This window comes from Dendrobates tinctorius, unplaced genomic scaffold, assembly GCF_039654945.1.
Source record: "Dendrobates tinctorius isolate UK_male_01 unplaced genomic scaffold, ASM3965494v1 ptg000014l, whole genome shotgun sequence".
NCBI classification, from domain to species: Eukaryota; Metazoa; Chordata; class Amphibia; order Anura; family Dendrobatidae; genus Dendrobates; species Dendrobates tinctorius.
The window spans coordinates 1,856,405-1,883,902 of record NW_027361682.1 but is presented as its reverse complement, the minus strand read 5'-3'; the positions used below and the strand labels follow the sequence as shown (position 1 = coordinate 1,883,902).

At 45.2% G+C, this 27,498-nt stretch overlaps 1 protein-coding gene across 1 annotated transcript in view; it reads left to right on the top strand.

The window, feature by feature from the left end:
- LOC141073609 (uncharacterized) overlaps positions 1-27,498 on the top strand; it is a 75,112-nt gene that overhangs the window by 26,749 nt on the left and 20,865 nt on the right. Inside the window, exon 6 of the mRNA XM_073560910.1 lies at positions 1,600-1,690. Within this exon, the coding sequence (XP_073417011.1) occupies positions 1,600-1,690 (91 nt within the window). The remainder of the gene's footprint in view (positions 1-1,599; positions 1,691-27,498) is intronic.

The window sequence follows — 27,498 nt, the reverse complement described above, 5'->3', positions numbered from 1 at the left end:
CTGTGTCTACCGTGCACAGTGTCATCAAGAAGTTTAAAGCCCATGGCACTGTGGCTAACCTCCCTAGATGTGGCCGGAAAAGAAAAATTGACAAGAGATTTCAACGCAAGATTGTGCGGATGTTGGATAAAGAACCTCCACTAACATCCAAACAAGTTCAAGCTGCCCTGCAGTCCGAGGGTACAACGGTATCAACCCGTACAATCCGTCGGCGTCTGAATGAAAAGGGACTGTATGGTAGGAGACCCAGGAAGACTCCACTTCTTACCCCGAGACATAAAAAAGCCAGGCTGTAGTTTGCCAAAACTTACCTGAAAAAGCCTAAAACATTTTGGAAGAATGTTCTCTGGTCAGATGAGACAAAAGTAGAGCTTTTAGGGCAAAAGCATCAACATAGAGTTTACAGGAGAAAAAAGAGGCATTCAAAGAAAAGTACACGGTCCCTACAGTCAAACATGGCGGAGGTTCCCTGATGTTTTGGGGTTGCTTTGCTGCCTCTGGCACTGGACTGATTGACCGTGTGCATGGCATTATGAAGTCTGAAGACTACCAACAAATTTTGCAGCATAATGTAGGGCCCAGTGGGAGAAAGCTGGGTCTCCCTCAGAGGTCATGGGTCTTCCAGCAGGACAATGACCCAAAACAAACTTCAAAAAGCACTAGAAAATGGTTTGAGAGAAAGCACTGGAGACATCTAAGGTGGCCAGCAATGAGTCCAGACCTGAATCCCATAGAACACCTGTGGAGAGATCTAAAAATGGCAGTTTGGAGAAGGCACCCTTCAAATATCAGGGACCTGGAGCAGTTTGCCAAAGAAGAATGGTCTAAAATTCCAGCAGAGCATTGTAAGAAACTCATTGATGGTTACCGGAAGCGGTTGGTCGCAGTTATTTTGGCTAAAGGTTGTGCAACCAAGTATTAGGCTGAGGGTGCCAATACTTTTGTCCGGCCCATTTTTGGAGTTTTGTGTGAAATGATCAATGTTTTGCTTTTTGCTTCATTCTCTTTTGTGTTTTTTCATTTAAGACAAATTAAATGAAGATAATACCAAAGAATTTGTGTTTGCAATCATTTTCAGGAAGAAACTGAGTATTATCTGACAGAATTACAGGGGTGTCAATACTTTTGGCCATGACTGTATACCTTTATGTCACACATCAATTCTCTTCAGGAGGTGCCAGGATCTTCCATTCCTTTACGTCAGGAATATGACAGTGAGTTTTCCTTGTTTTCCGCCTTCACAGTCCTCATATCTTAACCCTATAAAGCATCTCTGGGATGAGGTAGAATTGGTTGTTCAGAGCATCTCAGCACCTTCATCTAATTTGCGGCAACTACAAGAACCTATCCTGTTGTCATGGGCCAGTATTCCTGGGGAACCATCTCAGGACCTTGTGCAATCTATGACGTGATTAATATCTGAGGTTCTGAAGGAGATGATCCTACATGTTACTATACGGGTGTCTCTAGTAATGTGGCCATTCAGTGTATGTGTTATATCTGGTGGAGATGACAGGATAAAGCTGATCATAGATATTAGATGGGGTCTAGATCTTCTCAAGCGGCTTCATGTGTGTGACTTTTCCGATATTTTTTCAGGGTGAAGATCTGCCCCATATTAATACTACAGAGACATATATGAGGGGTGAAGAGCCGTGTAAAGAGGAGATTCCTACAGATAACTGCACAGGTAAGTAGTGACCACTAAATGCAGAGAAGTCACAGGTTCTATTCATCTATTTTGTGTCTCCCCTATTTCCTCATCGATTGTAAGCTTGCGAGCAGGGCCCTCACTCCTCTTCGTATCTGTTGATTTAAGTGATTATTGTTATTCTGTAATGTCTTTGTCTGTACAAGTCCCCACTAAAATGTAAAGTGCAGCTGCACCGTGGCACGAAGGTGGAGGGGGGGCCCTTGCAGTCATAGGTGTACGCATCCCCTATGGGGCCCCTTAGTCAGAGACCCCAGTGCTTCATGAGACCAGGCCTCTCCCACTCTCACCTGTAATCATTCGGGTACACCAAGCCAGGGAGAGGGTGCTGAAAAAGGGGGCGTGTCATGCAGGAAGAGAGATGCTGGTCAATGAGAGCACTTGCAGGCTCTGGTTTCCTGTATGGCGCCCCCAATAGTGAGTGTTCACCTATAGTGTTAGGAGGCCCGGGCTGCACAGCACACATGGACACTAGTGGAGGAAAAGCAGGACTAATTACAGTACGTCTTCTGCTCTCTTCACTGTTGCCTTCCCAGCACCATCACGTTTAGAGTTCAGGGCAGGATGGCTCACTTCACTGCACTGTGTCCTCATCCTCCACACTGGTATGTGCAGCCCTCTCCACCTGATGTATAAACAATGTGGCAGACCTCCTCCATGACTGGACATCTGATATAGAAGATTAGTATGTGTTTGTGTGCGTATATGCATGTGTGTGTATATATGTATGTGTATGTTTGTGTATCTGTGTATGTATGTGCAGGTATATATGCGTGTGTATCTGTGTGTATGTATTGTGTTTGTGTGTCTATGTGCAATCATGTTATGTGCATGTAAATGAATGTGTGTGAGCATATTTGTTTTTGGTTCATGTATGATACTGTAATTGTAAAGAATAGGAGAACGGACCTGGCTCTTTAAAGGTTTATTCACCAAATAATCAAGTTATACTCAGGATCAGGGTTAAGCTGAGCTCCCCAGATATTCTGAGAACAGGGGTCTGCAATCTCATCCTGAATGGAGCTGAGTTGTGCTGCTTGGCATCTGCTCTCTCCATTTTCTATAGAACTGCTAAGCACCATTTCCATCAGTTCCATAGACATTGAATAGAGCAGAAGTCAAGCATGCACCCCTCCAATCCATTCATGACTGAGCTGCAGAGTCCTGTTCTCAGGATTGCTTGGGGTTCCAGTGGTTAGTCTCCCAACAATCAGTAAGTTATCCCTTATCATCGAGATTGGGGATAACTTGGCTTTTTGGTGGAATAACCCTTTAACACCAAGTGGCCTCTGTCCATCTTATTCACCATGATGCATATGTTAAACAGTTGTCTCGTATGGATGCCATACAGTAGTTTCAACATCCACTGTAAAAAAAATAAATCTATTCTATTATTTCTAAACACTGTTTTTCGGTGACTCCTTTGTATCCCTGTTCATACTGCACCCACACACACATGATAAATAGCCAAACAAACCACACATCCACGATTTGATCACAAAATACAGTTTAAACATTAATTTTCATAAACCTGCAGTAAGGAAAAATGACCTGCAGGTGGCACCACAGTACCCCAAAGCACACTACCAACACATTTGTAAACATGCACTGCTTTTTCGCTCATTACTTCGCCCCACACACACACGATACACCAATTGAAAGGTAAACTTGCTCCCTTCAGCAAGAAAACAGCCAAACAAACCACACATTCATGATTTTATCACTAAATACAGTTTAAACATTAATTTTCATAAACCTGCAGAAAGACACAATGACCTGCAGGTGGCACCCCAATCGGAAAACATTTTTTCAATTACGTACCTCCGGACAGCACCATGGAGGTAGTCCTTCCTTGACCTATAGCGGGACAGGATCACAGAGAGGTTAAAAGGCCCCTCCAGTGTTTTTCCTGTCCCAACAGGGGACGGTTGTATGAGAGGTTGCTTAATGAAGAGTGAAGATAGAAGGTCAACGTTTGATGGGGCCAGGGGGAGCGGGTGGCTGGTCCAAACCTTCCCCCTGTCAAGTAGCCCAGAGCTGAAACCCTCCTGGGTGGGGGTCCTTCAGCCACAGAGTCCAGTTTGCCAACGAGGCTCCTGGGTAGAGCCGCTTCCTCCCACAGTGGAGGCTCTCAGCTCCGACCCCGACCGGCAAGCCACCGCTACTTCCGGAAATCGCGCGTTGGAGAAGGCTGTCACTCCGGTGATGCCAGAGCAGGTCAGCGTGCGTTCCACGGTAGAACGCAGAAGTGCAGAACGAGACAGGCAACTGGCTGGTTTCCTGGATCTCATGGGGCACAGGAGAGGAAATCATTGGCAGTAATGCAGCATTCCTGACGGGACGCTGCTTCCTTCCATGGTGGGCTCTCGGCGTTACCAGCTCCCCCTGTTTTTCTAGCAGGTATGGAGCCAGCACAGGTGAGTGCATGGTGGAATGTTGTGTTGATGGCCTAGGCCTCTGGGCTGATGCTAGTCTCATGCCTTTGTGCCGAAGCTGCTCATGTGCTGAGGTATGTTTTCACATATATGCAGATAAACCTTGGACCTCTAGGCTATAATAAAGCCATATGTCCAGGTTACATCTCATGATTTGACTTAACTACTCCAACCAAAGGAAGACAAATGGGGTTAATGCAGCACAGTGTCTCCATGAAGACGGCCCTCCAGCTGCAGCTCAGTAATTAGCTCCTTCGTGTGGGGTCAGTCTGACAAGTGAGATGTACCATTCAGAGTGGATGTTTATCCAGAACTCTGAGAGATTGCTCTCTTGGATGTAACTGTGGGCCTGGTCTCGTTTGACACCTTCAAGCATGGCCGTAGTCTGTCTGTGCCTCTGCACATCATATTGCATCATAGTGCCTCTACGCATTATATTGCGTGCCTCTGTGCATCATAGTGCCTCTATGCATTACATTGATGTCTCTGTGCATCATGTTGCATCATAGTGCCTCTATGCATCATAGTGCTTCTATGCATTATATTGAGAGCCTCTATGTTTCATATTGCATTATAGTGCTTCTATACTTTATATTGAGGGCCTCTATGCTTCATATTACATTATAGTGCTTCTGTGCTTTATATTACGTGCCTCTATGCATCATATTGCATCATAGTGCTTCTATGCATTATAGTGAGTGCCTCTATGCATCATATTGCTTCATAATGCCTCTGAATTATATTGCATCATAGTGCCTCTATGCATTATATTGAGTGCATCATATTGCATCATAGTTAGTGTTGAGCGATACCATCCGATATCGTGAAATATCGGATTGGATCGGACCGATACCCAAAAAGTATCGGATATCGCTGATTCCGATACCGGAAACCAATGCAAGTCAATGGGATAGAAATATTGGAATTAAAATAAACCCTTTCTTTCCTTGTAGGTTAATTCTACATGAAGAAAAACAACTAATTATAATGTAGAATGTATTGGGGGAGGTGGAGGAGACATTAAAGGCATAGAGGTTTAGCCCAATCAAATGGAATAGCAGGAATAATTTTTTTTTTTTTAAAGACGTTCGGCGTTACAAAGATATTGACTATGTTAACCTTTTTTATATTTTGTCAGATATGTATGTTTCACTACTTCCATGCTCTTCACCTTCTTTTTTTTACTTCTCCCACACTTTCTCCTTCATGAGCCTCAGCAGCAGCATCTTTTTCATCAACTTCTTCTTCACCTTATTCATCATCTTCACCTTCTTCCTATTCTTTTTTTTTTTTTTCATTCTTCATATTCTTCTTAGTCAACTATTATTCTTCATATTCTACTTCTTCATCTTCTTCCTATTCTTCTTCTTCATCATATTCTTACTTGTGACAGGCATTCCTGTAGTTATCTATAAAAGTTTGAAGATTACACCTTCCGTTCTGCCTGTCACAAAAGATTTACAACAGGATTTGTCCGAGTTCAGTTTGGCCTGCAGCAGCAGGCATTTTCCAGGGGCACCACGAGGAGGAACGGACTCACCCCCATACACTGCTTTGTCGTCTTCCGCTTATAATTTAGATAATATCTTTTGCTCTGATTTTTAGTCTTCTGCTTTTTGGTCTTCTGCTTTTTGGTCTTCTGCTTTTTGGTCTTCTGCTTTTTGGTCTTCTGCTTTTTGGTCTTCTGCTTCTTGGTGGTTGTTTTCATGTTCTTTGTCCTCTTGGTCATCTTCTTCAGGGTCATCTTTTTGGTCTTCTTCGGGGTAGTCTTCCGGGTCGTCGTCTTCAGGGTCGTCGTCAGGAAGATCCAGAGTGATAACCAAAAACCATTTCCAAAAGCTTGAACTTGGAATTGTAGCAGAAGGTACAAGAAGGCTGAGGAACTGCCGAGAACCAGCTGACGGTACAGCAACCAGGATGGGTAGCAGAAGGAACAAGAGCCGATGGCACTACCTAGGACCAGCTGATGGTACTGGAACCCGGTTACTAAGCAGGAGGTACCTGTGCTAGAAAGCACAACCAAGGACCAGCAGACGTTGCTGGAACTCGGATACCAAGAAGGAGGCACCTAAGCCAAAGGCACTGCCGAGAACCAGCTGACGGTACTGGAACCCGGATGGGTAGCAGAAGGTACCCATGAAAAACAAGGTTGAAAGGCCGCGAGCTGGCCGCAGTTACCGAAACCCACAGTCCTACAGGGGGTGCTTGTCCTATTGGCACTACGGAACCAGCCTTTATTGCCAGATCCCGCAGCCCACATAGGAAGCACCTAAACTGCAGGCACCATAGACTCGGCTAACCCGACCGCAACACGACAGGACAACGTATTGGTGGCAAAGTGACGTTGACACTACCCGGAAACAGCAGGCGTGCTGGAACCAGGCTGGGCAGGAGGGAGTATCCGTGCCAAAGGCACTGCCGAGAACCAGCTGACGGTACTGGAACCCGGAGGGGCAGCAGAAGGAACAAGAGCCAATGGCACTACCGAGGACCAGCTGATGGTGCTGGAACATGGTTACTAAGCAGGATGTACCTGTACTAGAAAGCACTACCAAGGACCAGCAGACGTTGCTGGAACTCGGATACCGAGAAGAAGGCACCTAAGCCAAAGGTACTGCCGAGAACCAGCTGACGGTGCTAGAACCTGGATGGGTAGCAGAAGCTGCAAGAGCCAATGGAACTAGCGAGGACCAGCTGACGGTGCTGGAACCCGGAGGGGCAGCAGAAGGAACAAGAGCCAATGGCACTACCGAGGACCAGCTGACGGTGCTGGAACCCGGTTACTAAGCAGGAGGTACCTTGTTATGAATGGGTCACAGAGGAGAAAAAAGCAAAACAAGCTAAGTCATAGAAAACCAGAGAGGTTGGTAACTATGCAGATTGCAGATCCCTGATCCTACCACACAACTAGCAGCAGCCGTGGAGTGTACCTACGATGTTCCTAGACGCTTTGTCACAGCCGGAGGACTAAATAAGCCTAAAGCATGAAAAGGGGAAAACTAACTGCCTCAGAGCAGACCCCAAAGGAATAGATATCCCCCGCACATGTATTGACGGTGAAAAAAGATGAAGGCACAAACACAGGCAGGAAAATAGGCTGAGCAAACGATGGGGCCCAAACTAACTAGAGAGGAAAGGTAAGACACTGTCTGCAACCTGCAAAAAAACCTACAAAAATAATGTCCAACACTTCTGATAGCAAAATTAACCCTGAAGTCACTAGAATTCTCCCACTATATCAGGACTCTGAAATATTCTTAGACCGAGCAAAAAGAGACCAAACTAGTAAGGGACAAAAAGCAAATTGGCAAAATACTGATAAATAAGAGTGGAAATTCAGCACAGCCCCCAGCCGGGGCTGGCTGACCACACAAAAAACTGAATAGACCAACAAAATCAAGTGTGAACATTAGCAGAAAAACTTAGCTTTAGATGACTGGAACAGAGCTGAAAACCAAGAGCTGACAAGCCAGAAGGAATCACCAGCAACTGAATAGGGCGTCGGCTGTCTTAAATCCAAGCTGAGAATCCTGAGGTCCAATCGTCATCCTCATTCTTAGGTGGCAGATCTCCACCGATCAAATCAGCCTCACTACCTCCTGTTACCACCAGAGGGAGTCTGGAAGGAGAACTCACAACTGGTGAACCAGAGAATGAACTCACAACAGTACCTGTTCTAGAAAGCACTACCAAGGACCAGCACACGTTGATGGATCTCGGATACCGAGAAGGAGGCACCTAAGCCAAAGGCACTGCTGAGTACCAGCTGACAGTGCTGGAACCCGGATGGGTTACTGAAGCTGCAAGAGCCAATGGAACTAGCGAGTACCAGCTGACTGTGCTGGAACCCGGAGGGGCAGCAGAAGGAACAAGAGCCAATGAAACTAGCGAGGACCAGCTGACGGTGCTGGAACCCGGAGGAGCAGCAGAAGGAACAAGAGCCAATGGCACTACCGAGGACCAGCTGACGATGCTGGAACATGGTTACTAAGCAGGAGATACCTGTGCTAGAAAGCACTACCAAGGACCAGCAGACGTTGCTGGAACTCTGATACCGAGAAGGAGGCACCTCAGCCAAAGGCACTGCCTTGAACCAGCTGACGGTGCTGGAGCCCGGATGGGTAGCAGAAAGTACCCATGAAAAACAAAGTTGCAAGGCCGCGAGCCGGCCGCAGTTACCAAAACCCACAGTCCTACAGGGGGTGCTTGTCCTATTGGCACTACGGAACCAGCCTTTGTTGCCAGATCCCGCAGCCCACTTAGGAAGCCCATAAACTGCAGGCACCATAGACTTGGCTAACCCGACCGCAACACGACATTACAACATATTGGTGGCAAAGTGACATTGACACTACCCGGAAACAGCAGGTGTGCTGGAACCAGGCTGGGCAGGAAGGAGTACCTGTGCCAAAGACAATGCCGGGAAACAGCTGGCGGTGCTGGAACCCAGGGAAAATACTACAAACAGTGGAGACAGAGGCCTAATTGGAGCAAGTTTAAAATCTGTAGTTGTGTGAGTGTGGACAGAGCAGGAGAAATTGCCGGACACAGCTGGGGATCAGATGACATTTCTGAACCCCAATAACACTGGAGCATATGTTGACTGTGCAGACGGCACTTCTGAGCAGCAACTGGCGATGTTGGAGCCCAGGGTCCATCAGGGTGTAGGCTGAGGCCTAATTTCAACAAGTTTAATATCTGTTGTAGACTACTACTGATTTTAAACGTGCTCCAATTAGGCCTCTGGCTTCACTCTGTCTCTAGTATTTATCCTGGCCTCCAACACCGCCAGTTGCTGCTCAGAAGTGCCGTCTGCACTTGTTCCTGTGTTACTGGTACTTGATAAAGACCATGTTATGGTTGAAACGTTGTATCTATTGATGGCAGAATAAAGGCTAAAGTTTTTTCTTCACCTGGAATGGATGCTGCTCCTTTCTCATATTTCATGTAGTCTGTCCCCTTCTGACGGAAACGTTGCCTCATGCTGACTGGAGCCGTCTGTGATGGTGTCGACATTTGTGGCGGGCACACAAAACTTTGCCACATTTGGGCCATACTGGTCTTGCCTTGTGCTGAGGCGCTGCCTCTGCTTCCTGTTTGTGCAGAGCTTCCTCCACTGCCTCGACGCACAGAGCTGCTTTGTAAAGCACTAGCAGCACTGCTCTCGGTTGGAATGGAGAACATGATGGAACGCACCAGTGTGTCTTGGTACTCCCGCATTTTACGCTTACGGTTCAACGGTGTTATGAGGCTTTGACAGTTGTCCCGGTAGCGAGGATCTAGGAGGGTGTACACCCAATTATCAGCCGTGTTGAGAATGTGGGCGATGCGGCGGTCGTTTCTCAAGCACTGCAGCATGAAATCAACCATGTGCTGCAGACTCCCAACTGCCCAAGAAACGCTGTCCCCTGCTTGAGGCAACATCTCTGCCTGCTCTGCATCACCCCACCCTCGCTCTACATACTGACTACTATAGCATTGTGTACCTCCCTCCTCTGGAGAGATGTCTTCCTCCTCCATTGACTCCTCCTCATCCTCCTCACAAAGTGTCCCCTGCCTAGGCCTTTGTGAGGAACCACGTTGCGCAGACTGTCCAGAAGCAGATGGCATTTGTGACTCCTCATCCTCCACCTCTTCCAAAACCTCCTCCCTTAGTGCTTGCAGTGTTTTTTGAAGCAGGCAGATAAGGAGGACAGTCATGCTGACTAGTGCATCATCTGCACTCGCCATCTGCGTGGAATCATCGAAGGCACGCAAAACGTGGCAGATGTCCTTCATAGAGGCCCACTCAGTGGTGCTGAAGTGTGACCGACGCACAGTGCGACTTGTTTGCCTCTGATGCAGCTGGTACTCCATTACTGCTGCCTGCTGCTCACACAACCGCTCCAACATATGTAACGTTGAATTCCACCTGGTGGGTAGGTCACATATGATGCAATGTTCCGGAAGGCGGAATCGGTGCTGCAGAGCTGCAATGCGCGATCTTGCCATGCTGGAACGCCGCAAGTGAGCGCACTCTATGCGGACCTTGTGCAGCAGTGCATCAAGATCCGGATAGTCCCTCAGAAAGCGCTGCACGACCAAGTTGAGCACATGTGCCAGACATGGGATGTGAGTGAGGTTGCCTAGGCCCAGAGCTGCCACCAGATTTCGGCCATTGTCACACACTACCAAGCCTGGCTGGAGATTCGCTGGCACAAACCACATGTCGCTCTCCTGCTTGATGGAATTCCAGAGCTCCTGCTCTGTGTGGCTTCGATTCCCCAAAGAAATTAATTTCAGTACTGCCTGTTGACGTTTGGCCACGGCTGTGTTCATATCGGGTAAGCGTTCATGGGTCCATGTGGAGGTAGACCGTGACTGCTCCTGCAGCGCTGATTCTGAGGAACTGGAGTATGAGGAGGAGTCAATGTGTACAGACTGGATTCCTGCAATCCTTGGAGTTGGCAGAACACGTACAGCGCCACTCTCAAGATCTGTACCCGGCTCCACAACATTGACCCAATGAGCAGTGAGGGAAAGGTATCGTCCCTGTCCATGGTTACTGGTCCACGCATCGGGGGTCAGGTGGATCTTGCTACTGACAGAGTTTAGTAGCGCATGTTTAATTTTTCCCTCCACATGCTTTTGCAGGGCAGGGACGGCTTGCCTGCTGAAATAAAAGCGGCTGGGCACGGTGTATTGTGGGACTGCCAAAGCCATGAAGTTACGGAAGGTGTCTGTCTCCACCAGCCTGAATGAGAGCATTTCAAGGGCCAGTAGTTTTGCAATGCTAGCATTCAGAGCCTGTGCTCGGGGATGGTTTGCCGAGTATGGCCGCCTTTTCTCCCATGCCTGTGCTACCGATGGCTGTAGAGTGGCCTGGGAGTGTGAGGATGACGGGGAACGTGGTGCTGTGGATGGAATGTCACTGGGTCTCTGGACAACAGTGCCAGAGGTTCTTCCATGGCGATCCTGTGAGGAAGCCGAACCAGCTGTGTGTGAGCTGGAGGAAGAGGCTACAACACGAGCTGATGATGTGGTAGGTGGTGCTGTAGGTTGACGAACATGAGGAAAAAAATTCAAAAAAACACCATTTGTAAGGTAACTCACCAAACCCTGACTGATGCACTGGCAGGATGCAGCAAAGCCCCGGTGATAAAGGCTGGGACAGCACAGGTGCATTCCACTGATGAAGACAGCCAGTAACCCATCATGGTCTGGCTGCCTAGTGGAAAAAATGCACACTAATAAGGCTTGCATAAGACATAAATCACACTGATAAGTGTGATGCATAGTGTCTGAACGGCCTATTAATGACGCCCATAGTATTAGAAGGCATGCATCACACAGAGAAACCAAGCCAACATGAAGGGCTCTAGCTGCATCCTGCAAAAAGATAAATAGATATGGGGGTATTAGTTACTATTTTGGCCAAAGCAGATAAGCTCACAACCCACCGTCAAGGGTCCCCAGATATTGTGAGTCCCTAACACTAAATCTAAATGGCGAACATGAGGAAAAAATTCCAAAATTCAAAAAAACAATTTGTAAGGTAAGAGCCCTTCATGTTGGCTTGGCTTTTCTGTGTGATGCATGTATACAGTGGTGAGCGGCCCGCCTCTTAATACTATGGGCGTCATTAATAGGCCACTCAGACACTATGCATCACACTTATCAGTGTGACTTATGTCTTATGCAAGCCTTATTAGTGTGCATTTTTTCCACTAGGCAGCCAGACCTTGATGGGTTACTGGCTGTCTTCATCAGTGGAATGCACCTGTGCTGCCCCAGCCTTTATCACTGGGGCTTTGCTGCATCCTGCCAGTGCATCAGTCAGGGTTTGGTGAGTTACCTTACAAATGATGTTTTTTTAATTTTGGTGCTGTAGGTTGGCCTACGTCTTCAGTGTGTCTTTGTAACTCCACCACGTGCTTGGTCCGCACATGTTTCCACATATTTGTGGTATTGAGGTTGCTGACACTTTTCCCTCTTTTGACTTTCTGATTACACAGCTTGCATTTGACAAAGCAAATGTCATCTGCAACTGTGTCAAAAAAGGACCACGCACTACAAGTCCTGGGAGCGCCGGTTTTGGAAGAGGAATGCTCCTAATGGGTGCCGAAGTGGAGGCTACAGGCAACCAAGTCTGCCCCCTCCCTCTCCCTCCTGTTTTGGCCGTTCGGGGAATCTCTTCCTCAGAGCTGCTCCCACCACCTTCCTGTTCCTCACGCCATGATGGGTCAAGTACCTCATCATCTACACTCCCCTCTTCAAACACCTGCTTCTCCTGGGTAGTCTCGCCAGCACAGTACGCACCAGAAAGTGGCACCTGAGTCTCACATTTGATGCGTACTGAGTAGAGTTGAGTGACTTTGGTCGGATCGGGTTTCGTGAAACCCGAATGAAACAAAATAAGTTTCAGATGAAACTCGTCCGACTAGAGCAAAACAAAGTCGGAGTTTCGTCCGAAACCCGACCCCAATGCAAGTCAATGGGAAATAAAAGTCGGACGAAACTCCGACTTTTTTTGCTCTAGTCGGACGAGTTTCATCTGAAACTTATTTTGTTTCATTCGGGTTTCACGAAACCCGATCCGACCAAAGTCGCTCAACTCTAGTACTGAGGTGTGCTGACCATAGGCACTGGCCCACCCGCCTCTTCAGATTCAGAGGGACAAAGCAGTTGTGCATCACTGCATACTCCCTCTTCTTCACATTCTAGAATGCTGCTTGGCTGGCCCCGTTTCCAAACCAAGAGATTCAGAGAGCAGAAGTAGAGATGGCTCCTATCCAGGGCTCTCTGACTGCCTGGGCAATTTGGCAGGTGGTGAAGAGACAGATGGTTGCTCTTCAGGACAGAGAGGATGTGGAAGTAATTGAAGTCGATGCGTTCGCTGCCATCCATCCGACAACGGCTTCAATTTGTTCGTTCTGCAGCAGTGGAGTACGGCGAGGTCCTACAAAGCTGCGCATAAAGGACTGTTGCCTGGTAAAACTGGGGGATGGATACGGATGGAAGCACACTAATAGGAGAAAAAAATCAGGAAAAATGAGCTGCAATAAAACAAAAAACAAAGGACTATGTATGAGGCAGTGATGCACACTGAGCGGACTACAACCAGAGGTGGCTGCAGAACACACTACAACGTGAGCTGCACTCTCACACAGAGACCTCACAGACAGCCGTGAACAGTGCAGAGAACTGGGCACTAGCACTGAAAGGCTGCAGAAAGGCTCCTCTGTCTACTCCTATATGTTTGCAACCAATGTAGATGGATACGGATGGATGCACACTAATAGGAGAATTAATGAAAAATGAGCAGCAATAAAACCAAAATAAATATGTATGAGGCAGTGATGCACGCTGAGCGGCCTACAACCAGAGGTGGCTGCAGGACACACTACAGCGTGAGCTGCACTCACACAGACCTTGCAGACAGCTGTGAACAGCGCAGCAAGGCAAAAGAAAGCTACCGTGATTGATAATGTAGCCTGGGTAAAGCACAATATTATATAGCAAATCGCTATCTCTAACTGTCCCTCAGAGTCTTGAACAGCAGCCTGTCCCTAACTGAATTCACAGCAGAGTGAACCCTAAATGGCGGCAGCGACGGCTTTTATAGTGCATGATGACATCATTTCAGCAGCCAATCACAGCCATGCCATTAGATAACATGCCTACATGCCTAACAGGATGTGCCCACACTTCTGAGGATTCCTCATTGGCTGAATCAAATCAAACTGGCTCATAGCATTATGGGAACTTCCGATTCCGGTATTCGATATGCAAAAAGTATCGGAATTCCGATACCGCGAATATCGGCTGATACCTGATATTTGCGGTATCGGAATGCTCAACACTAATCCTAGTACCTCTATGTATCATAGTGCCTCTCTGCATCATATTGCATCATAGTGCTTCACAGTGCCTCTGCATCATATCGCATCATAGTGCCATGTACATCATATTGCATCATAGTGCCTCTATGCATTATATTTGAGTGTATCATATGGCTTCATAGTGCCTTTATGCATCATAGGGCCTCTGTGCATCATAGTGCTTCATGGTGCCTCTGCATATTGAATCAGTGCTTCACAGTGCCTCGGCATCATAGTGCTTCACAGTGACGCTGCATCATAGTACATCGTATTGCATCATAGTGCTTCACAGTGACTCTGCATCATATCACATCATAGTGCATCATATTGCATCATAGTGCCTTTGGGCATCATATTGCATCATAGTGTTTCACAGTGCCTCTGTATCAGAGTGCTTCATAGTGCCTCTGTGCATATTGCATCATAGTGCTTCACAGTGCCTCTGCATCATATTGCATCATAGTGCTTCACCATGCTTCTGCATCATATTGCATCATCGTGCCTTTATGCATCATATTGTATCAGTGCTTCATAGTGGCTTTGTGCATCATGTTACATCAGTGTTTCATAGTGCCTTTGTGAATCATATTGCATCATAGCGCTTCATAGTGTCTTTTTGCTTCATATGGCATCATAGTGCTTCATAGCGTCTCTATGCATCATATTGCATCATAATGCTTCGGTGCATCAGATTGCATCATAGTGCTTTGGTGCCCCTGTGCCTCATGGTGTGTCATTAGTGTTTCATAGTGCTTCATAGTACATCGTGGTGCTTCTGTGCTTCATAGTTCCTCGGTGCTTCATAGTACTTTGGGTGTTGTGGCTTTGTGCCTCTGGTTGTGGGCCTCTGGCTTAGACCATTTGACTTGTGCCTTGTTGCGTGGCCGCACCCTGTATCGTTGACCTACCACTTCACATTTGGTCTCGAGCCCAGAGTCCTTGAGTTTTTGGACCCAGATCCAACTTCTGTTTCTTCATCCTTGGCATCCAGGCTTAGCCAAACAAACACCTATGCTTGAATTGGCCTAGTGAAATAGCATTTCTTCCGTTTGGAACAGAACTCTCAAGGAGCTACTGCCTTGAGTGCTAAAGGCAAGTCTCTTTCATAATTAGGTTTAAAGGGAGACCTACATCTTTAGGTTCATGCTAAAAAAGGACATACTACTGTCCTGGGAGCAGGAAATCCCACGAGTTGGAAGGAAAGAATCTTTCCCAGCTCCTCATACGGCAATCAGACTAGTTGCCTTGATCAACATCCAGTAGACAGATTCTTGTCACATAAGTCTGTTGTATTATGTTTACCAGGGACAGCATCATTGCCTTTTGTACCGTGTGGCGAAACAGCAGCACTGCGTAAGGTGGCAGATGATCCCATACCCACTGTCCTTACAGCAGTCACGGCTCCTGACATAAAGAATCTGTAACCAGGACTATTAGAGTTGAGAACCCATAGTCCCATTGCCTCACAGTAGGTAATCACCCTCTGAGATGGGGCTAAAAATACTTTTCTCTAGCCATAGGGTATGGTTACTTCCACCATGGCAGTCTGGGTGTATAAATATCACTGAGAAGATTGCCTTTTAAGATATATGTGTATATACTGTATGTGTGTATATAAAAATAGAGAGAGATAGATAAGTTGACTTATATATAATGTCTGGACTAATGACTCGTATAGAGGCAGTTTGAGATAATCTCTCGTGTCAGAGGATTTTTACCAACAACCCCCCCCCCCCCCCACCAACACCTCTTTCATCAATTTCAGAGTCCAGACTCCCTGTGTCTAACATACTGTAGGTAAAACAGAAGTGATGATCCACGTTTCCCTTTCAGTGCTTCTAATGAGAAGCCCGATATTGGTAATGGCAGGAGATATTACCTGCCAGATAGCGTATTTCCTTAGTTTCAATAATAATCGACCCTTACTTGGGGTTTAGACGTCAAAGGATTCGGAATAGACGTGATCTCCTGGATGAGTAATGTAGGTGCATCCCAATGCTCTGCCATTATCCATGTTCTAACTGTTATTGGTTTGATCTTCCCGCAGTCCAGGGTCTCTGTCTTGCAGCTTTTCTTGTACTATGGTAAGCTGATCTCTAACAAGGGTTTAACCTAAGCCCAGGAGGACCGATGAAGGAACAGTCCTTTGTTGTTAACCACATGCAGCGGATTACTGGTCTGTACAGTCCTCATGGTGTTGTGGCTGTGGCAATCACCATACTTTGCTGGGCAATAAGGTTTTTAAACCTATTCTGTGGCTGCGGTGTTTTTAAGTATCTGTCACAACAACTATAATTCACTGCGGTTCATTATTGGTATTGGGATACAAGGGGTGTGTTTCACTCTTTCTGCTGCATACCTTGTTTACCACATTCATACTGAAATTGGCCATTATAGACATAGATCAGACACTCACTACGGTGTTTATCTTTGCGGATTTCTGTAGATATCTATATTTCTTTGATCTTTCATATCATTTCTATATCTAGCCTGGTTCTTGCCTGGGACTTTGGTCCTTGGGCTTCTGTACCCACCCTGGGACCTTTCCTTTGGTATTCTCCATGGTGCTGTCCGGAGGGACGTAATGGAAAAAGGGAATTAGACCTACCAGTAATTCTGTTTCCAGTTGTCCCTCAGGACAGCACCCTTATTACCCTCCCTTATGTTTGTCTTTAGGCTTGCGCGGGATCAATTTTCCGGCAGATCGTCCATCCGTCAGGTCGCCATGGCTCGAGACTAAGATGAAACTGTTAAATGGTTTCTTACATACGCGTTTGTAAGGGCGCGTTTAGACCATTTCCATCCATCCTCGGTGGTACTTTGAAAAAACATTGGAGGTGGGAGGGGCCTTTTAACCTCTCTGTGATCCTGTCCCGCTATAGGTCAAGGAAGGACTACCTCCATGGTGCTGTCCTGAGGGACTAATGGAAACAGAATTACCGATAGGTCTAATTCCCTTTTTGGCCTCCTACTTATCAAAACAAATTATTGTATTACCAATCTACATATATAAATACCTGTCTTTGTAAATCTCATGAAATACATTTACATTTGACCATCTTGCTTTTTCTGAAATTGCCTGCGCCCCCAACGACCAATCTGCGAACATTTCGCATGGGCCAAGCTAGGACTTTAAAATATTTAAAGTTTTTATTTGTCTTTAAAAGAGGTGGCCAAATATGTTTGAAAAGCGATCGCTAAACATAAATTCGGCACTTTGGCTAGGATAGTAGTGGTGTATGATGAGCGTGGGGCACATGTTTGATAAGCGAAGGAGGTGGGGAGAGCCCAGAGGAGCTTGTGTATAAAAAAAAAAAAAAAAAAAAAGTCTAACTTTGCCTAGTCGCAATGTGCACACAATCAGGGCGCATGCATCATCCACAGTGTCCAGACACAACAGCAGACTTTTTTTGTAGCTCCATTTGGTCAATATAACAGCACAGAGATCCTGCTCCTGACGCTGGTCAGGGTGGTGATAAATTTTAGGTAGTTAACTAGGTGGTTATTTCTAAGTCAGATAGTTTAGATAGCTAATGTCCTGTGTGGCTGTGAAATCAACCATCCAGCAGATTTATTTTTTTTCTGCTTGCCATTACTGAGTTCCTCAGACAAAGACAACAGGACACATGTCATAGAAATGTGTTGTGCACTGCTTCTATTGTGTACGAGTAGACCCTTCTAAATCTTATTTTTTTCAGTTGCTAAATGTGACACAGCAAGGCATATGTCACCTTGTCATTTAGAGGCGGTGAAATTGTTCTGTGATTTTGAGCTGTTGGCCTGTAAGAAAATTTTTTTTTTGCAGTTGCTAATGTGATACAGCCCACCATATCTTACCCTGTCATTTAGTGGTGGTGAAATTCATCTTTCTGTACAGCTGTTGCATAGTAAAAAAAAATAAAAAAATTTGCAGTTGCTAATGTCAATCAGTAGGCCATATCTCACCTTGTCATTTAGTGGCAGTGAAATTTACCTGTCTGCAGAGCTTATGTAAGTTTAAAAAACAAAATTTCTCTGTTACAAATGTGATACAGCACGCCATATCCCACCTTGTCATTTAGTGGTGGTGAAATTGTTCTATGTGCAGAGCTGTTGCTCAGCAAGAAAAAAATCTTTTTTTCTGTGACAAATGTGATACAGCAGACTAGGTCAGAGTTTGAAATTGTTTGGAGCTTATCTTCTAGGTTACACAGGCCTCAGTCACACTAAAAAAAATGTTCTTCTGTTACTAATGTGATACAGTAAAGGAGATCTCAGTTTAAAATTGCTTGGAGCACATCTTTGTCATATAGGCCTCACCCACACTGAAACAATTCTTTGTTCTGTTACTAACGCGATTCAGCACGCAATATTTCATCTTGTCATTTAGTGCCGCTGACATTCAGCTGTGTGCAGAGCTAGTGCAGAGTGAATAATCTAATTCTTTGTTGCTAATATTCTACTCCTACCACACTATCTGAGCAACATGACTGAGAAAAAGCGAGGTCATGGTCGAAGGGGGATTAGGCTTAGTGTTCAATGTGTACGTGGGGTAGGTGGTAATGTTAGTGAAAGCATTAGTGAACCAAAAACGTCATGTCCTATACAAACACAACTGAAAATTCTGTTACTGGACGGGCCACTACACTACCTTTCTTTGGCAGCTGCACAGTGGTACGCCTTGTTGATGAGGCCCAGAAAGAGCATGTGCTCTAGTAGATGTCAAGCGCAGCTTCAAGTGGCCTTTCCTCCTCTTTCCCCACCTCAATATCGCACTCAGTACAGTCCACAGAGGTGGCACCCCAATTAACCTTGTTCCCCCCCCCCCCCCCCCCCATCACAACTCTCCAAGCTCCCAACTAAATGTAGGGAACCACTGATGGGTGACTCTGCAGAGCTGTTCACACTTTCTATGCCATGGGCATCAAAAGTGTACCCCAAAGATTCAGAGTCAAGAGGAGAAAATCATCTGCACTGATGACCCAAATTTTTTAACTTGGACACAGGGCAGAACGAAGTTGGGTCCGAGCAGCATCCTGGTCCTCATCACCAGACAATAACCCCGGGTAGGGGGCGAACCTGATGACTCAGTTATTAGAGGCTTATGCGGACTATGCTGTGCTGTCAGGGTAGGAAGAGGAGGAAGGTGGCTCTTAGGGTGAGAAATGTGATAACACAGTAGATGATGAGGTTGTAGATCCAACTTGGCTTGAACACAGAGGCATGCACCTAAGTTGGTAATCTGAAAAGGTGGAGGAGGAGGAAGATAGGGAGGTTACGTTGTGCTGACATAGTGATGCAGCCACGATGAGCACTGCATCCTCGGCCACAACTGTGGCTGTGGCCAGCAGTGTATGCTCACAGTGACGGCAAGGGTTGCCTAGCCTGTGCCTTTTTTGACACCGCAATGGATGAGCCAACTTATGTTATCTGCCAACTTTGCAAAAAAAACTGAGTAGAGGTAAAAAGTGCAATAATTTGACTACTACGTGCATGAACCTTCACATGCGCAATTGTCGAGGTAGCTATTTAGGGAGGGCTAAATTAACCCTTCACGGTTGAGCCAGTGATTTCCAAATTATTCCAGTGTTGCTAGCAACTCAAATGACCACACGGAGACTGGGGTCTCTGTACGGGAGGATCGAGGCAGATCACTAAGCCCCTTTATTTTAGTCACATCTTTTATAATCTTTTGCTTAATTATGCAAGGTTTTCAAGTACCAATAGCATCATTTCACTTTAAGCCAATAATATTGCAAGAAAACCGGAAACTACATATATGTCCGTACCTAGATAGCGTAGAAAGTAGTATAATGGCATATTCTTCAGAGTTTTACACCCCCCCGCCTCCCTTATACAGATGGGAACAGTCTGGTTTCATGACAGCCCATGACAATTACAAAAATTTATCTTACAACAACAAAAACGGAGAAACAAAACCTCCAGAGAATGGATAAAACGAAACTTCAACTCTGATTTTAGTATTAACCCTTCACACAATCAACATGCGTTACTCTGGCAATCCCACTGCCATAAAATGCGGACCTCTACAGCAATCAGCCACCCCATCAATCGCATCTGCTGCTTCTTCCTCCCCCTCTGTTACCGTGCCAAGTACTGTCACACAGGTCTCAGTCTACTGAACCTCCGGTTCTTTGTCCGCTCCAGTCAGGCTGAGTAAGAGCCCGTCAGCTGTAACGGAAGTGGACATGCCTGCTGTTTTTAACCGATCTCTGAGAACGAGCACACCACGACTTTATCAATGTACAGTAACATCTCACGGTCTGCATCACACTCACGGTCCAGCAATTTGTATGGTTCACTGTACTCCGCCTTCTCTCAGTACTGCAGCCAGCCCACGGTCCCGCAGTTTTGGTCACGTAAAAGTTTGTTTCCTTCCGCAAATGACAAAACTAAGAGGTTGAATTCCACCAGCTCCAATCTGTTGGCCACGGAAATGCTGCCTTTCTGCCTGCTAGATACAGACTGTTTCCAAAAGCTTCAGAACACATTTATGCACGTTTGTCATACTGTGTTCTGTATCTTAGTTCTTGGGTGGTGTGAACAGGGTCTTATTGACCCGTTCAGTTTTTGTGCATGTGTCATGTGTTCTGAATCTATTGATTTCTTGCTTATGCAAGCTTTGGGAGATCCCCCGCCTCTCTCTTTTGGGACATGCATAAAAAGCCATTTTGCCCAGCGAGCCCATACCGGGCAGCACCTTTCTGAACCCTGCTCATGAAGGTATTATTCACATGTTCAGGTTTTTAAATATATTAGATAGGACTGCTCCGAGAAGGGTATGCCTTGACGCGGCGGAGTGGCTTAGCGTACATTTTTTTGCAAAAAAAGTATCAACAAAATACCCTGGTTTTGTTAACATCTTTTACTAGCACTTGCTACTTACAGTTACATACATTTTACAACAGAGTATTTATGCACGTTTGTCATACTGTGTTCTGTTTCTGTGTCTTTGTTTCCAAAAGCTGATGGTTGTCACAGTCCCCCAGTACCAGTTACCCAGTCGCCATTACTTCTCTAAGAAATCTGGGTCTGTGCTACACCAGCATGTCACAGACAAAATCTCTGTCTACCAGGGTGCATTTCACCACAGACACTTGGACAAGTAAGCATGGCCAAGGGCGTTACATCTCGCTGACTGGGCACTGGGTGACTTTGGTGGCTGTGGGGGGGCAGGGGTAGCTCCACTTCCGGAGACATCAAAGCCATGCAAAGTCTTGTGTTTTTTAGTAGTCTGGGAAATAAATAATTGGCATCAGCCATCTCGTTGCCAATTATTGACCAAATAAATAATTTTTCAAGACCGCTGTGTGTTTTCAAGTAGTGCTGCAAATAAATTAACATCAGCCATCTTGTTGCCATTTCTAGGCCAAATAATAATTTTGGAAGACTGTTTTCTAGTGGTGTTGCAAATAAATAAATCTGCTCCTCCACCATCTCTTTGTCAGTAGTGTTTAGAAAAACCACTTCCAAAAATGAGGAGGGCATCAAATAGTTGACGTGGCCGTGGTGGTGTTGATGCAGCTGCTGCTCATGATGGTGGTGTAGCTTATGCAGGGAGAGGACGTGGTCATTCTGTACCTGCTATGTGTCCAAATACAAGACCTTCCTCTGATGTACACAGGCGACAGGACGTTATGTGTTTTTTTTTTTTTTTTTTTTTTTTTTTGTAGGCCTGAATATTTTGCATGGATGGTGATGCCACAAGATGTTTAAAAAGTGTTGGATTGGATGGTGTATTGCCAACTGTTTAGCAATAAGGTTCGGATACGGCTTTAAAGAAGGCTACTACTTGGATATAACACAATTTTATTATACAATGATTAATTTAGATGATAGAACACCAAGTTAATGGAATGGCAGATATAATATTACCCCGTCTTGTTAATTAATTTCATGTGAATCATACATTTATTATGAATTATAGTACATAGAGAAATAAGTATCCATACTATACATTGTAGCATCACTTCTCTACTGGAGGGACCCCAGTGTCAGTGAGAAGGAAAATACTCTGGTCTTGTCATCACAGAAACCGTGCACTCACGATAGCTTCTGGAAATGTCCCTTCTCTGGAAATGTCCCTGCCTTACTGACACAGGGTCCACCTTTTTATACACAACACTCCCACATTACAACTGTGCAGTATGCTTATTCTGCATCAGAATCTTGAATCTGCACAAGACTTCAAGGTCTGTTTGTTATAGCACAATGCATCAGGGTTGTTTTGCTACTGATTATAACCCAGGATCTGTTTGCCTCTGGTCAACTTGTCAAAGTTGTCTATCACTATTCAAAGTTCAACATATGTTGCCTATTACAAAGTTAATTCTTCATGCTCATAGCATAACGCTCTAAGATGGTAACATATGGGCAGCATGACTTCCATAATCACCTATTCTGAAAACTGGATACCTTTCGTAACCCAGACACACACGCATACATGTCAGATATGTATCACAATCGGTCCTCGATTATCGATGTCATGCATGATCATTGCTACATGAGACCATCACATTTTGGTCTCTCTTGTCAATTGAGAATCATATTATTACCGAGCACAAGACTTCCTTGTTCAAGCAGCATAACTATTCATTATCTATACAGTTGTTATTCCTATTGTCTTTGTAACTTTCCTAGCACATGTGTAAAGAATACACCACACAGAATTAGTTGGAAAGTTCCTTCCCATCAACCACCCCCCAAGTGAAAGTATTCAGTATCTATCCCTGTTTGTCAACAGGGGTCACTTGCATGCAAATCAGGATAATGAATCTTTGAAACACAGAGCTTCAAAGACCACAGAACAATTCCTTGTCTTGCGGTATTGACACAGAGAAAACGCTTTGTGTCTCAGTATCAAAGTTCAGCATTAATGATATTACACCATAGTATAGTGCAATATAGTGTTTGGATTCAAACAACCATATTTCATATTTGCAATACTTTCCACCCTTGGTCTAATGACCACACTATATCAAAGCATATAAACAATATATTACAATATGTAGGCTATAAGATATCCATATTTTTATTAGCACCACAGATGGCTGAGAGTGGTTTCAATTCCTTCGCATTATCTTCCACCCGGTCCACTGCAGAAAGTGCACAGTTGGCACCTGAGGACCATGGTCATCTGGCTTTCAAATCACCTCCAAGCAGTCTTGGCCCTAAGTCATGCAGCAATCTCTCTGCGGTTTGATGACTCTGCTGGCCCTGCTCCAAGTGAAAGAGACTGAGTGCACTGATGCCCAACCACTTGTTTTGTACATGGGAGGTCAGTGGACCACTGTAGGACAAGTCAGATGATGACAAAACTCAGTTGCCAACTGCAGCATCTTTCTACAGTGTGCAGACAGGCAAGGAGGGCAGAGTTTAGGAGTTGGTGGAAGATGATGGGCCTAGCTGGTTTGACGCACATCACTTGCCTGGCGCATGTGCTTAACTTCGTGGTGAAGAGTTTCCCGAAAAATGTACTCCCCTGTCGGAGCTGCTGCTGAAAGTGCAGGCATTGTGTGCCCCTTTTCGGCATTCTCACTCTCCTGCTTACCAGTCTGAACAGCAGCGTCACTTCTGCCTTTCTGCACAGTGGGGGATGTACCAACAAGGTGGAACTCCACCTTGCATATGATGGAGAGACTGTGCAAGCAGCAGCAGGCAATAGTGGAGTTTCATCTGCAGCGCGCATGGCTGAGTCGCTCTGCAGAACAAAACCACTTCATCACCAATGAGTGGGCCTCCATGTGGGACATATGTGCCGTCTTGCGCTGCTTTGATTATTCCACCAAGTGGTCAGTAGTTCTCGCAAGCAGATAGTTTCTGACTACGATACATTATCGGGTGTTCTTCGCTGTTAACTTCCTGAGACAAGACTGCAGCTAATCCGACATCTGATGTGTCTGTCTGGACCACAAACTCCTTGGAGAAGTCTGGAACAACTAACACTGGCTGTATGCACAGGGTTAGCCTCAGTTCCTGGAATACTGTTTCCACTTCTGGAGTCGACTTTGCCATAGCTAACTTTTGTATCCTTGAGGTCTGTCAGAGGAGCTGCTATCATGGCGAAATTAGGGATAAACCGACAGTAATAACCCATGATGCCCAGAAACACTCTGACCTGCTTGTTTGGGAGTGGCTGTGGCCAATTTTGAATTGCATCAACCCTATTCACTTGGGGTTTGATATTGCTCCTCGCTGCAACTTAGCCCAACTACTTGACTTCTTCCATCCCAATGGCACATTTCTTTTGGTTGATGGAAAACCTCGCTTTCCTTAAATCAGATATCCCCTGGACTATGCCTAAATTGCCTCCCCAATCCTGGCTTAAGATCATAATGGCATCCAGGTAAGCTAAGGCGTATGCCTTGTGGGGAGCTAGAATTCGGTCCATGCCTCTCTGGAATGTGCAAAACACCACAAAGAGAAAAAGGTCCTCCAAAGACACTTGATAAAAAGGTATATATTTTATTAATAATGCAAAAAAATAAAGAGACGGTTAACCATACAGAAACTGGACAGTAGCTTGACACTGGATGAATATGGGATATAAGTGGCTGCTGCATGAATCAAAATAAGTACAACACATGACAAAGCATGCAAATTTGTGCATGATAGTTACAAAACATTATATAAAGTGCGAGTGCAACAATGGAGTAGAAAAAATTGGTCACATATTCCACACAGCTAAAGGTATTTGATACGTGTAAAAAAATGGCTAAATATGCTGGTACAATGATAGAATAATTACATATTAATAACTAAAATAGTTAATTATTAATCCCCATATACTCAGAATTAGTCATGTGTTTCACACAGCTTGTGGTATGCAGATGCACAAGGAAGGATTAATACATAATGTAATTTCAATAAACACAATTAACATGCAAACATTGCTGGTCTTTCCATAGTTGATCCTCTAAACAGGGAACCAAGGCCCTTGATAAAAATGAATCAAATGCTGACATAAAGAGAGTCAAGTGTGGAGAGTGCACCTCATGACAAAATAAATTAGCAGTTCATAAGCCACATAGATTATATTCACCCAGATTTGGAGACCACCCAGGGTCCCCCTTAATGGGCGTTTCGATAGAAGTCTTCCTCAGTAGGGGTGCATAATCTATGCCACAAGGAAAGGAAATAAACTATCTTTCAGTGAAGGCAAAATTAAAGGGAACCTGTCACCAAAAATAATGCTGTAAACCTGCAGATATACTATCAATCTTCAGGTTAACAGCGTTATTATGCTGCCTGGCGTCTGCACGTAACTGAATGCAGCGGGGGAAAAATGAGCTTTATTCTCCTTGCCAGCATTCGGTTTCAGTCATGGAGGCGGGGGCGCCGCTGGTTCAGTCACTGCTCTGACTATACATAGCGTCCCCTGTAACCGTGCCTCCGACCCTGACTGACACTGGCTCTCATGATTTTTGAACAATTTGTGACAAAAAACGAATGACATAAAGATTGCAATAATTGCTACATATAATAAAATGGATCTAGCACAGTCATTCAAGCATGACCAAAGCCACATTCACATTCTGAAGTGCGGTGCACTGAGCACTCTGTCAGAGGTTTATGTCTTTACACACACAAACGGTATACACACTTGTCTTTGACTTGTCCATTCAGTGCATTATTTTTTTTTTTAAACCACTATTGATACGAGCAAGGGTGCATTTATACAAGTTGATCAAGTATACCCTTGGAATAATTTATTATATTCTATTAATATAAATAGATTTCCAATGATGTAGATCTGTCCAAAATACTGTGATATACTATCCTGTTTAGGTCTACTTGATTTATATATCTGGGTGACCTACAGCTGACAAATACTATTAATGGTGTAGATCTGTCCAAGATATTGTGATATACTATCAACAAGTTTTTTGATTTTCTATATCTAGATCAGAGATACTGAGTGGTATAAAAGTCCCAAGGCAACATCAAAATAATAACCTATGGCACCTTAGATCAATACCTAGGCTGGTGCTACCTAGCTGCGGAGGTTGGCACCCTAGATATGAGATGTGGCGTTCCCACTCAACAGTTGCTCTCCCTATTTTTCCCTAGTTTGTCTATGTTCAAGATTCATAAGATGCTGTCTGTATTAATATAGCTTACATCAGGTATGTAAATATAATGGGAGACACTTGTAATATAGAACAGTAAAAATTGATAACTTATTCAATGCTTGTCCTTTTTAGATGGACTGCCTCATGATCTCAATGTGTTTCCTCATCATGTAGGTTCATCAGGAAGCTAGATCTTTCAGCAGTGAAAAGATAATCACAAGCCCATTCTGGTGACACATCAGAAAAGACTATAAACTGCAGCGCTTTATAAACACATGAAGCAACACAAGATGTTCATTAGGGAAAAGCACACTGGCAAGCTTTATAAGCAAAGCTCAATCTATCCTGTGTGGTAGATCGACTCACTCACTTTCAGTTTAAAGGGAACCTGTCACCTGTTTTGGCTGCTATAAGATGCGGCCACTGCCTTTCAGGGCTTATCTACAGCATTCTTTAATGCTGTAGATAAGCCCCCGGTCCGACCTGCAAGATAAGAAAAATAAGTCTTATTATACTCACCCGGTGGGCGGTCCGGTCCAGTTGGTGTTGGAGGTCCGGATCCGGCGCCTCCCATCTTCTTGTGCCGCCGCCCTCCTGCTTGCTTCATCACTCCCGGCATCGCGCTTCTGCGCAGGCGTACTTTTCTGCCCTGTTGAGGACAGAGCAAAGTACTGCAGTGCGCAGGGAAAGGTCAGAGATTCCCTTTAACTGGTTTATTAAAAAAACTACTGCATAAATCAGTCCAACAGAGAATTGAAGGTGTTGAATAGCTGTTTAGGGTTGTGAGACAGGGAGGATAGGAGAGATGAGAAGTAGGTTTGTTTTGCTGCAGTGAGTGTGGCCTTGAAATTAGTGAGGGACTGTTTGAATGCAATGAAGTGCTTGTTGGAGTGGGATCTTTTCCATCTCCGCTCAGCATGCCTGGAAGCCCGGCTCAGTTCTTTGGTCACGCTGGTGTGCCAGGGGGTCTGTTGATTTTGTAAGCTTTGGTATGTGTGAGAGGGGCAACCGATTCCAAAGCTGCAGCTATTGTGTTATATAGAGCGACAACGGCATCCACATTGTGTAGTGAGCTTATGTCTGTAAGAGGGAGAAGAGATTCCAGACAGTGAGTGTAGATTGAGGTGTTTAAGATTTCTGCAAGAGTGTGCAAGTTTGTGGTGTGGGATTGTGAACCTGGAGAGGGAAGAGAATGTAAGTAGGTTGTGGTCAGGAAGAGGTGAGTTAGATAGGGAGCAGAGGCAGGTGAAGATGAGGTCCAGTGTGTGGCCATCTTTGTGAGTGGCTGCAGAAGACCATTGATTGAAACCGAAAGAGGAAGTGAGAGAAGTTTAGTGGCAGATGAGAGGGAAGTGTCAATGGGGGTGTTTAAGTCACCCATGATGATAGTGGGGATGTCAGTGGAAAGGGAATGAAGTAGC